At 38.3% G+C, this 12,784-nt stretch overlaps 1 protein-coding gene across 2 annotated transcripts in view; it reads left to right on the top strand.

Annotated features, from left to right (window-relative positions):
• The window catches only part of LOC127430280 (2-(3-amino-3-carboxypropyl)histidine synthase subunit 1-like), a 106,307-nt gene that overhangs the window by 55,345 nt on the left and 38,178 nt on the right, over positions 1 to 12,784 (top strand). For both annotated transcript variants that reach the window (XM_051679983.1, XM_051679984.1), the window contains one exon: positions 7,287 to 7,408. In XM_051679983.1, the coding sequence (XP_051535943.1) occupies positions 7,287 to 7,408 (122 nt within the window). The remainder of the gene's footprint in view (positions 1 to 7,286; positions 7,409 to 12,784) is intronic.

Consider the following 12,784-nt stretch of genomic DNA (forward strand, 5'->3'; position numbering starts at 1 on the left):
TATTTGTCTTGTAATAAACAAAGAAATAGATATCCTGTGATAGTAAACTTATATAGATGTGAAATAATTATAAAAAATATGATTTACGGAAGTACAAATATATATTGCGTCACCATTACATATCTCAAGGTTGCTAGCGACCCTATATACTTTTGGTAATTAAGCAATTAGAATGATTTTAGAATTTTGGCATTTTTTATTGTTGCATTATTCATTTTAGAAAGGTTGAGGAATACTAAAGGGATGGGGGCATAACTACAAAAAATTAATGAGGTAAAGGGTTAAAATTAGGTCCTGGGTTACTAAAGACCCGAGATATGCATTTAAAGCTGAAGTATGTAATTCCTGTGACACTAGCGCCACCTAACAGAATTGCAAAAATAAACGTTGTTTAACAGCTTTCTGAATACGCCATTGGTCTAACAAAGAGATTGTCCCGCCCCCAACTCATGGAATTGGTTGAGTAACATTGTTAGGGCGGGTCAAAGCGGGTCGCTCCAAACAAACAGAGACATTTTCAAAGTGTCACAAAGACAGTGCTTACAGTTTTCAAGAAAATTAACCTATGAATGGCTTATTAATAGTTGTCTCTGCATATTAAACTTGGATAGGAGAAAGTATTTTAACACAGAAAAAGTTACATACATCAGCTTTAAGGGTTAAAGAGCTGATTCAGGTGCCTGGTTGCTTGTATTAAGTAAGGTATGTCAAATTGGGATAGTCTACTGCATCCTCCACAACCAACACTCAGAACTGACCTGCAAAATGGCAAATTGTGCAGTGCAAATTGCGTTCAACACAAATTTGAGGTGTTTTGACTGCTGCAATTTATTCTTAGCTAATTCCTCCCAGAGCGAGGGAGACAGATATATCCATACATCCATCTTCGATCGCTTACCCGGGATCAGGTCGCGGTGGCAGCAGACTAAGCAAAGTAGCCCATACGTCCTTTTCCCTGGCCAAATCCTCTAGGGGATCCTGGGGGATCCCGAGGTGTTCCCAGGTCAGCCGAGAGATATAATCCCTCTAGTGTGTTCTGGGTCTTCCCCTGGGCCTCCTCCCAGTTGGACATGCCCGAAACAGATATAGCCCATGGCTAAATATGTGTGTATGGATTTCTGCATGCCCACTGCAGCAGTACATGTCTAAGAAAAGCATAGGTTATTGTCCCTCCTTGATCTGCGTTTGTGCATCTCTCTAGCTTGACTGCTTTTTGTGTGACACGAGCTGGCTGCTACAGAGACACTAATTAACAAGCCATGTTATTGAGATCACAGACTTCTCTACATCTTAATTGCATCTTAATGACATTTCAGCTCAGATGTTTCAGCTGGAGCCAGATAGCATGACAGAGAGAGAGAGAGAGAGAGTGGATTTGATTTAGATGGAAAAAATTTAGAGCAACAAAGCAGACGGGCTAAATCTGACAGTGATTCTTATATCCTGCGGTCAACATTTCAAGGGGCGTGCGTTGCACTAATCACAGCTAAAACCCTCATCTCGCACTCTCTGAGCCGCAGTCCCAGCGGGAGCGTGAACTTGATCCACATTCCTGCTTCGTAATTACAGCATCATTCCCAGGTAGCGAGCACTATCTCGCTCTCACACAAGTGCCGATAATCTGACGCTCTGAATTTATATTAATGTATTTCCGTGTTTCATCCACAAGCTCCTCTCATCTGTGTTAATCGGATACACTGCACAAATATCCTGAAACCTGACAATAAGGTTTGGCACATGTGGTTTGTCGCTGCACGCTTCTGAGGTAGTCATCGTTACAGGCAACAGATTCAGATTTGGGTCCTGTTTTAAGCAGCCCTGTGGATCACAAAAAACATAGCCCAAGAAAGTATTTAAACGTTTAAGCCACGCTTAAAATGGTAGTTCACCTAAAAATATAAATTCTGTCATAATTTACTCACCCTCATGTTGTTCCAAGCCCATATTGCATTTATTTCCTCTGTGGAACACAAAAGGAGATGTTAAGCAGAATGACAACCTTAGTCACCATTCACTTTTATTGCGTCTTTTTTATGAAAGTGAATGGTGACTGAGTACTCAATACCTTTTTTTTCTTCATTTAGTATGTCTAATTAAAAACTTCCTTTTTGTGAAATGAAAACTTTGCTTAAAAAATGTAGTAAGTGCCACTTGGTTTGATATTTTGTTATCTAGTGCAATGATATTCATTGTGGCTTAGTGTCCAAATACCTTTTTGGAGCCACTTTTGGAGAACTGTCTCATTCATGTGTATCTGACCATTTTTGCCCGGTGATAATATCACCCATTTATGTGTGTGTGTGCATATACAAACCTGCAACAGATGGGTGAAAAGAGAGGGACCTTGATGAGAGAAAGGATGAATGAATCTAGCAAGGCAAATATTTATTTACCAGATGAGTTCTGCTTGTCCATCTCTCCCTGCTTTACAAGCGAAGGCTGCTGCCTGCGTCCTTCACATGAGAATAACTGAGTGTGGGGAGAGAGGGTGTGTTTGGGGGCACTGGGTTACAGAAGTAAGCCATGCATGAGAGACACAGACAAGGGATTGTGTTAAGTAGAGGAAGAAGTGATGATTTGAATGCTTGTGAGTGTGCATGTGGAGCAGACAATGAAGGCCAGGGTGAATCTTGTGAATCTCGTGTCCAGATCACATTTCACCCCACAGTCAAAAGAAGAAATATATAAAAATTATATTTTTCATAAAGATTTTTCATAAAGAAGCGTATTTTTAGGTTTATTGAGATTTTTTGCATTGTGACATTATTTTCATTTACATATTGCATGCAAATTTACTTCCTTGTAATGTGTCGACATGTTTTGTTTTTTGTTTTTTATCTCAATCATGATGTCTGTATTACAGTAAATCATTACACCATTATTCTCAGTGGTGACTCATTATTTTCTCATTACTGTAATACAGTATATTTACTGTATTAATGAATATAACTCATATTAAAGAAAAATTACACCATTATTTTCAGTGGTAACTCTCATTAGATTTTCAATACTGTAATACAGTATTTCTTAGCATAAATAAAATCATACTACCATGATATATATATATACTGTAAATACTTCAAAATGTTCATAATATATTATTATTTGTTTCAAATGACCTTATTACGAATGAGTTTTATTGTATGGCAGTAATAAGAATGTTTTAATAAAATTCAGTATAGCGGAGAGGCAATATGGCCGATATGGGAAAGATTGGTATAGTTGAAATCCTCATGACCCAAGGAATCTATAGACATCGCACGTGATTTTTGGACATATGGTGCAAAAGTTACTGGCAAAATCAAATGTTTGACCTCATTAATTTTGTGTTTGCGTAACTTGTCAATACAGTAGAAAATCAGAATTCAGTATCATTAATTCTGTGAGGCTCAGTCTGGAGATTATTTTGAGACATGTTTTGTGCAAATCAGGCAAAGTTTGTAGGAGCTTTAGGCAAAAAATTAAAAAGAACATAATTCAATATGGCGGCCACCGTAATGGGAGTTTTTAATATAAAGGGTCCATTTAAATCATCAGAAATAAATTAATCAGATGCAAAAGTAATTTAGTTTCTAGGACAAACAGTAAAAAATACAAAAAATAAAATAAAATTACAAAAGAAAAGTAATTTTTTTAACTAGTGGTGGTGTGTTGATGTCACTTTCACTTGGTGTCCTAGAGACATATTTTCCCATATTATCCCATATTTTGTCTGGGGGCTATTCCTTCCCATTGTGAATATGTGCCAAAACCCCTTCAGGGCTTATAAGCCTTTTGTAGGTTTATTTCCTCAAAATGTGTGAACACTTTGCCTCTGTGCTTTCAAAACATTTATTTGATTGAGAATCCAACCAGCCTGACAGAGCAACATTTGCTCAACCGATGGCTTGAATTTGGGGTGGGGCCAAACCCTTTGTTCTTTTTTTTTTTTCAAGAAACACTGTTTGAAAACAATCATTATGTTGACCTGTTGTACATTTTAGGCCTATTTTAGGTTTATTTATTTTTTTTAGGCTTATTAGGTTTTACCAAAATCCCAGAACAAAGACAAAATTATGAAATGTAACTCGTCTTACAGCTACAGCCACTAAACTTGGCACAGACCTTCAGACTGTTCTGACTTAGTGATATATCTTTTCTAACTAATTGGACTCAGTGTTTACACAGGGGACAATTGAATATCCTAAAAGTCCCTTAGACACATATTGATTAGGAAAAATTCCACAAAAAAAAAAAACAATCTGACTAACTAACATGCTATCTAATTAGCAGACTCTTTGGTTTTTTTTGTAGGTCTGTAAAACCTTCAGACCTCCAGTTAAAAAAAATTTTTATAAAAAAAAACATGCCAGGTTTTGTCAAGCGAACATCACAGTTTGTCTTGACGAACTTGCCTGCGTAGTTATTTTTGCAGTTCTGTTTGAGACCCTTGTGGTCTGGAAATTATATACATCACAATTACACTGTTTAATAAAAACATTTCTGATTTATTTCTTTTAATTCTGAGGTGAAATATGACATGTTCTTGTCAGTTTTCATGAGATTCAGCCTCACAGCGGATGGCAATGTGAAAAGAGGGCCACTTCAGGCAGGATAAGAACGCATGGCACAGCATACAAGAGAAGCAGACAAGTACACAGACTGACAGACAAGGAAAACAGAAAGGCTATGGCACTGAGACAGAGCACTCGGTCCAGACAGGTAGCAGGATATGCGTGTTCTTCTGTTTATAAGCTGCCCAGTCGCAGAGACCTGCACAGACTGTCCTATGTGTCACAGAGTTGTACTGGCCACTTTAGATACAGTAGCTGAAGTCTGAACAGGAGGTTACAAGGTGAATAAAATGGAGCGATTTAGAACTGCTACTGTTTGTATGAGCATATAAAGAAAGAGAGAAAATGTGCCTCTGTCCTATTAATAATACCTGTCCTAAATGTGTCTGATTCGAGATAGCCAGCTCACCATACAGCAACCTCTCCTCTCTTTTTCTCTTTTCCTTTCCTCTCATATTGTTCTCTCCCCCATTTCTCCTGCACTCATAATTTATGTGCTACTGTTTCATGTTTATCCTGCATTTAAATTTCACACAGAGGAGAGGCGGCAGAAGTGCTCCAGTCAATATATGGGCTAACACTTAACAACCCCTGCTGAAGCAAACAAAAACAGATTGTTGGCTCTTCAAATGGCTCCTCAGATATCCACCTCTCTGGAATGCTTGTTACTGTCCTGCAAAGTGGCGGAAGGAAGCCAAGGACGACTTGTAATAGCATCTCTTCAGAGTGTGCTGTACTGTAGATGATGGGATCGCTACATTATGGGGTTACTCACTAATGTCCTCCAGTGATCATTTTTCTATTTTGTTAGTTGCATAGTAAGTAGGCATTTAGCACAACAGTTCTCAACTTGGTGGGTCGTGACCCAAAAAATTGGAGAACTGTTCTCATATGGTCATGGACAGCAGGGAAAAATACAATAATAAAATGCAACTAACTATTTAATCGTGCATAGTTAAGATAAATAGGCTTATTAACTTTTAAAAGGGAGAATGAAAATGCTTTTCATGTGTTTTGTTGTTGACCTTATAGGCTATAGTATGTGATTAGTCAAACTCTATGGTATTTTGGTGCAAATCCATCAGTCAGTTTGTAATGTGTTTAATACTAATTCAGAAACAGATTCAGCTGCTAAATACCTTTGTTGTTTATGCATTTACAAAACTGCCAGTTTTCCTTTTCAGCCTACAGTATGTCACATTGTTAATTTTGCAAAATGTTTGGCCTATGTCAGTATTTATTCATTTTAATCTTTAAAGGATATTTGGTCTATTTTTTTACAATAAACAATTCTTGTACTGTATTGGGTTGCCACATTACCAAGCAATGAAAGCTTTTCCATGTAAATAAAGTTTTTGTCCTAACCAGCCACAAGCTCAACACGAGACAAGTGATGAGAAAAAGGCATTTCGTTGGCGTTTTATAGAGCTCAACAGTCTGGTAAAGGAAGTAATAATTCCATTTCTTTTTTTCGATAGGGGAATTGATTATTAAAAATAAGCTTTAAAGACCTATCATGAGCGCTGAGTTTGTTAATCGGTGGTAATGCTTTTGTTGAAGCCATCTGTCTGTTATTTCAACATAATTTTTTTAAAAACCATGTTTAATAATGGAATTCCTGGTGAAGTACTACACTACCTATGATCCTGAGGAGGAAAATCCACCAATCAGAGAGTCATGGCAAACAAACCACGGCAAAAGAGCCCAGCAGCGACCGCCTACTCCCATGACTCACTGCAAATGTCACAATCGAGTCAATGTCCTTTCATTCTGTAGTTATTCATATATTTGTATTCACCGATCAGCCACAATTAAAACCACCTGCCTAATATTGTGTAGGTCCCCCTCGTGCCACCAAAATAGTGCCAACCCGCATCTCAGAATAGCATTCTGAGATGTTATTCTTCTCACCACAATTGTACAGAGCAATTATCTGAGATACCGTAGACTTTGTCAGTTCAAACCAGTCTGGCCATTCTCTGTTGACCTCTCTCATCAACAAGGCGTTTCCATCCTCAGAACTGCCCCTCACTGGATGTTTTTTTGTTTTTGGCACCATTCAGATTAGATTCTAGAGATTGTTGTGCGTGAAAATCTCAGGAGATCAGCAGTTACAGAAATACTTAAACCAGCCCATCTAGCACCAACAATCATGCCACGGTCCAAATCACTGAGATCACATTTTTTCCCCATTCTGGTGGTTGATGTGAATATTAACATAAGCTCCTGACCTGTATCTGCCTGATTTTATGCACTGCACTGCTGCCACATGATTGGCTGATTAAATAATCGCATGGATGATTGTTGGTGCCAGACGGGCTGGTTTGAGTTTTCTGTAACTGCTGATCTCCTGGGATTAACTTAACTTTTAGTAAGGTGAATTGCATTCCATTCAAAGTACACCAAAACAAAGCAAAACCTCAGTGTAAAACTTATAAATTAACCTCTGTTTTAAATAAATTCTTATGTTAATTTTTGTCTAGCACTTTATCATCTCTGAAGGTTATTTCAAAAGACGTTCCCTTCGCATTCATGCTGCTTCCATATTGTTCATATGGCTAGCAGGGGCCCACTCTACTGGAGACATGGATGTCTGTCTGACTGACATTTCCACTTTAGAGCGATTGATCTGGCGACTGTGCGGACCCTTCTGTTCACTTATGGCTTGATTGATTTGAATTGCTATAGGGTGTTGATCAAGTTCATTGATTGGTTGATTGTGGTGTTTGTCAGATTCACAGATGCGGACACTCTGGTGATGGGAGATGTGACATATGGGGCCTGCTGTGTGGACGACTTCACTGCCCGCGCTTTGGGAGCTGACTTCATGGTGCATTACGGGCACAGCTGTCTCAGTGAGTTATGCACACACTAACACAATCTTCCTTCATATATAAATTAACATAGTTATAAATTACATAACCTAACATTAAAGGGATCATTCACCCAAAAAGGACAATTCTGTCAACGTTTGCTCAACCTCGTGTTTAAGTAAACTATCCCTTTAATTCTTATACAGGAAGACATCTCAGGTTTCCCCTCATCTGTCATCTTTTCTACATTTCTCTGATTTCTCTTGTGCCCGTTTCAGGGTCTTTTATTAACAGATAACCGCTAAAAGCAAAAATAAGTGAGAGATAGATGGAGACTAAGAAATCTCCAGGGTGTCTCTAAGAGCAAAGGTTGGAGACAGTCGGTCGTGGTAAGGAGTGGCAACATATAGATTTTACTGTTGAAGTGCTTTGCACAGCCACTCTGAATAGCTCAGTTTGGGAGCTGGTCCAAGCTGTTATGTGTAAGGGATAGCAGAGGTTCTGAATGGACCTGCCTGCACATTTACTCAGCAGATCAATAGCTGAACATGCATTAAGGTTATCCTTTGAAAGGCTTGGAGGTGCTGTCCAAGAGGAGGCCGCCCCTTCACCCCCCGCTGTCTGTCAGCAACACAACATACAGTAGAGGAGATGCTAAATCAATAGGGCCAATATATCTCCAGCAGAACAATCACACCTTGCCCAAATACCAGAGCCGGCCAAGGGAATATTAATCCAGACCTTTAACTGTGGACTGAAGCCTCTTGCAAAACACAACACACACATATTCAAAGGCCGCGTTTATACATGTGATCACAAGTGCTTAGAACTATATACAGGTGTAAATGGGATCCAAATTGTTTTGTGATCAGATCACTGAAACCACATACTGCAAGTCTGAAACACATGTGATTTGCAGTGTTTTTGAAGTGTAAATGCTCATCTAACAGTGAATGACAGCCAACTCACCTGTCAATCAACCAGTGCTGTAACAGGGATTTTGAATGCCAGATTTTCAAAGTGGACTTTTGAAGAGTGGTGGTGATTTTTATTCATTTTATTGACTCGATTCTTTTGATTCCGTTCAACAAAAAGGTTTGTTCTGATTTGTTCATTGATTCGTTCACTGACCATATCTTCAAGTTAAGCCTTTGCACCTGAGATGGTGCAAAATGACCGTCTTCTAAGATATTGCATTGAACCAAAAGCTGTCAACATTTCTAATTATCCTTTATTAAAATTCTACTAAGAGACTTAAGCACTGCAGTGTGTTAAAACATCATAACTCCCCACAAATGACAACAAAGCATATCTATCATACTGTGAAATGCTGTGCACGACTTTTTTTATCAAGCTATACAAAAAAAGGACAACACTACTGCCTAAAAACAATTATGAGTTTCAATAAAAAACTTTATCATTGTCATTGTAATGTGTGGTCATCACTCACTTTTATTAATGATTCATCCGGCACCTTTTCTTGTTGAACAAGATTGACGACATGAATGAAAGACATGCAGCTCCTCCTCTCATTCAGCAGATCATGGTTCGTGATGACTGATTCGTTCATGTTGGTTACGACTCACAAACGAGTTTACCAGTACATTCAGTTTGCTCACGTCACGAACGAAATGACCAACTAGTTCAGTGAAGGGGTGTATTCGCTTAGTGGGTCAAACCAACCAATGATATACTCCTTTACAGCCCGCTCTCTAATGCTATTTGCTCATGCTGAAGTCGGTCTTTAAAAGCACGACACAGGAAAACAAATGGAATTTTCACAAATGTTCTACAAATGTACAAAGACAGTTTAAAAATAGTCTAAACACCATAACCATTTTCACTACAAATGGCAGGTCTTTTTTCCCTATATTTAGTCTAATTCTTGGCTTAATTATTACCAAAACAAAGAAAAAGTTCAAGAAAAGACTAAACATCTTACACTGTGCATCAAAGCACAACATTTCCATCTGTAATTCATGTTATTTTTACTGAATGGTCTTCAGTAATTTTTACACATTCATAAATTGGGAATCATGTTTTGTGTATACCTGTAAACTTGTACTAAGTGCATTTCACCCATTTCACTCCTTGTTGAACGTGATTGACTCACATGCCAAACTGAACGAACGACAAGCCTCCATCTCATTCAGTCGTTCAGCAGATCTTCGTTCACGAGTCATTCGCGAACGTGTTGTTCAGACTCAAATGACCGACAAGTTTAGTGAAGGGGCATATTCGTTCAGAGGGTGAAACCAATGATATTCTCCTTCACAGCGTGCACTCAAATGCTGTTGGCTCACACTGAAGTCAGTCTTCACGGGGATGAAAAGGAGTAGAGATCATTGGCTTCGAAAGGGAGAGACGTCAATGAACAAAAAATATGAGTTAGTGTATGGAGGTGAACGAGAACGATTAATTCACTTGTTCAAAAAGACTGATTTGTTCACGAACAAAACATCACTACTTTTGAACCCCACTCTATGGATATACAGTATATAAATATACATAAAACAGGGATAACCCAGCCATGTCAAACCAGGAAATATCAGGGAAATTACATGGAAATTAATTTGTCAACCTTTTGGGAGCCCTTATATTGAGCAAATTCCTATTTTCCTGTTTTGTTTGGGGGGTTTTTTCAGCTTTTGCTTGGCAGATCACTTTTCATGGCTCTGCTTGTTTGTTGCCAATATACCTTTTTTATTTTCCTTGTACTTTGAGAACAATAATATGAATATCTCGCAATCTACCCGGAATATCGCTTCTCAAAACATAAGCTAAAAGCTTATATGCAGTACAGTAGAAAAATTGCAGTACATTTTTAACCTTTGTGCTCTGTGTGAATAAGTCTTTAAAGTGAAACAAATATGAATTACAATTCAGAGTAAATTCATTGTGTTGTATTACAAGAACATGTTGTTAATTAATTCATTGACATTAACAGACTTTAATTGATTTATTGAAAATTGCACTGAAAGTTGCACCTTGTCTAAAGTAATATTTCATAAGTTAAAGTAAAATTTTAACACATTTTCTGAAAAGGAAAATGACAGGCTTGTTGACTATAAGGCATACGCAGTTTAAACATGGTAACACTTTACTATTAGGTTCCATTTGTTGACATTAGTTAATGCATTATGTATCATGAACAAACAATTAACAATATATGTTTTACAGCATTATTTAAACTTTATTAATGTTAGTTAATAAAACATTTTTATTAATTGTTTATTATTAGTTTATGTTAGTTCATAGTGCATTAACTAATGTTAACATATAGGCTACCACTTGTGATTTTAAAAATGCATTAGTATGTTTAAATTAACATTAAGTGAAATTAATAAAGGCTGTAAAAGTAATGTTCATTGTTAGTTCATGTTAACTAATGTTGTGAATTTATGTTAACAAATGGAACCTTATTGTAAAGTGTTAGGCTACTTTAAACACTGTAGTACACAATATGTTTGTTGTGCTGTGCTGTGCCTTCAAGCAGTGATGTAGCTTACACGTGTGTGTGTGTGTGTGTGTGTGTGTGTGTGTGTGTGTGCTGTATGACACATGTTGTGTAAGCTGTTCTGCATGGCTGACACCTCCATGTGCTGCAAGATGTGGAAATAAAAGTCAATAAGGTCCTCAAACGCCAGTATAAGATTAAAGAAACTCTACCTGACAACCAGGACACACACTCTTGCCCTCTCTCAATCGTCCTCTCTCTCTCTCTCTCTTTCTCATACTCTCACTTTTGCTTTAACCCTTCCCCCAGGGCTCGACAAGGTCTTTCTTCAGTCCAAGAAGGCTTGGAAGTTTAATGCTCCTGGAAAATTGAAATCAGGACTATATTATGATTGTATTCAGTTAGTAACCATACCAAGTGCATTTGAAAGCAATATTAAATGTAATAATAATCCTAATACTAATAGTGGTTCTAGGAAGAATGTAAGCCATCAGTTTCATCTGTCTAAAAAACAAGTACCTGGAAAATCAATGTCGAGCTCTGCCTCCCCCTTCTTTTTCAGATGTAAGCAGTCTTTCATTTTCGCAGACTTTATGAAGCTCCTCAATCATATCTGCATAGAATTTAACTCAGAGAGTGGTGTGTGTATATGTGTGAGTGCAAGAAGGAGAGAGGAAAGGAGATGAGTTGCTGGAGACGGTGACTGAATCCACGACTCTTATTGACAAAGCTGTAATTGCAGTGAGTAAGTGCTCTCAGTCTGTCGTGCTAATTGGATAAGAGAAATGGGTCGATACCACTTAACTCCCCCCGGCCCCTCCCCATTTTTTCTTTTGTTTTTTAGCACCTGCGGAAAGAGGCTGCCACCACAAGTGTGTTTATGTCATACGTGTGTAAAAATAACCCTCTCTGCATATGTGCTCATTCTGACACTGACCCACTTAAACACTTAACAAAACTTTAGTGCCACAGCCAATGAAATCTCTCTCTCTCTCACTCTCTCTCTCTCTCTCTCTCTCTCTCTCTCTCTCTCTCTCTCTCTTTGTCTCTCCTCCCTCCATCTCCCCCTACCGTGTACATCACCTCCTCCACTAACAAATCGAAAGCACAGGGCTCCTACTATTCCTATTCTGTGCCCTTTTCGGATCTTCCTCTGTTTGTGATTATGGATTGAAGTTCCAAACGCTCCCAATGTTTTCCCGTCACCCACTCCTGGCTTTCCCATCTCTATACCATGAAAAACACATGCATCCCAAAGACATCTATTCAGTGTGTGCATTTTCAAGACAAAACTATCGTGAGCTCCAAGGTTGTTCGTGGAATTCTTGGTGAAGAACTACACTACATAATCGTAAAGAGAAACGATCCACCAATAATAGAGAAAATAGTGGCTAACAGACCACAGCAGTGACCGCCCACTTCCAAGACACTGAGATTGACGCAACTGAGTCGGTCTTCCAACACTCTCAAATATATTTATATATATCTGAATATTTTGCAATGTACTTTAAATATATTGATTTTATACTTACCACGTGGCACCAACAAGCATGCCACGCTCCAAATTACTGAGATATGTGCATGTACATTTTTCCACATTTTGATGGTTGATGTGAACATGAACTGAAGCTCCTGACCCATATCTGCGTGATTTTATACACTGCACTGCTGCCACACGATTGGCTGATTAGATAATCGCATGGATGATTGTTGGTACCAGATGGGCTGGTTTGAGTATTTCTGTAACTGCTGATCTCCTGGGATTTTCATGCATGACAGTCTCTAGAATCTACTCTGAATGGTGCCAAAAACAAAAAACATCCAGTGAGGGGCAGTTCTGCGGATGGAAACGCCTTGTTGATGAGAGAGGTCAGCAGAGAATGATCAGACTGGTTCGAACTGACAAAGTCTACGGTAATTCAGATAACTGCTCTGTACAACTGTGGTGAGAAGACTGATAT

This window comes from Myxocyprinus asiaticus, chromosome 39 (assembly GCF_019703515.2).
Source record: "Myxocyprinus asiaticus isolate MX2 ecotype Aquarium Trade chromosome 39, UBuf_Myxa_2, whole genome shotgun sequence".
In the NCBI taxonomy this organism is placed as follows: Eukaryota; Metazoa; Chordata; class Actinopteri; order Cypriniformes; family Catostomidae; genus Myxocyprinus; species Myxocyprinus asiaticus.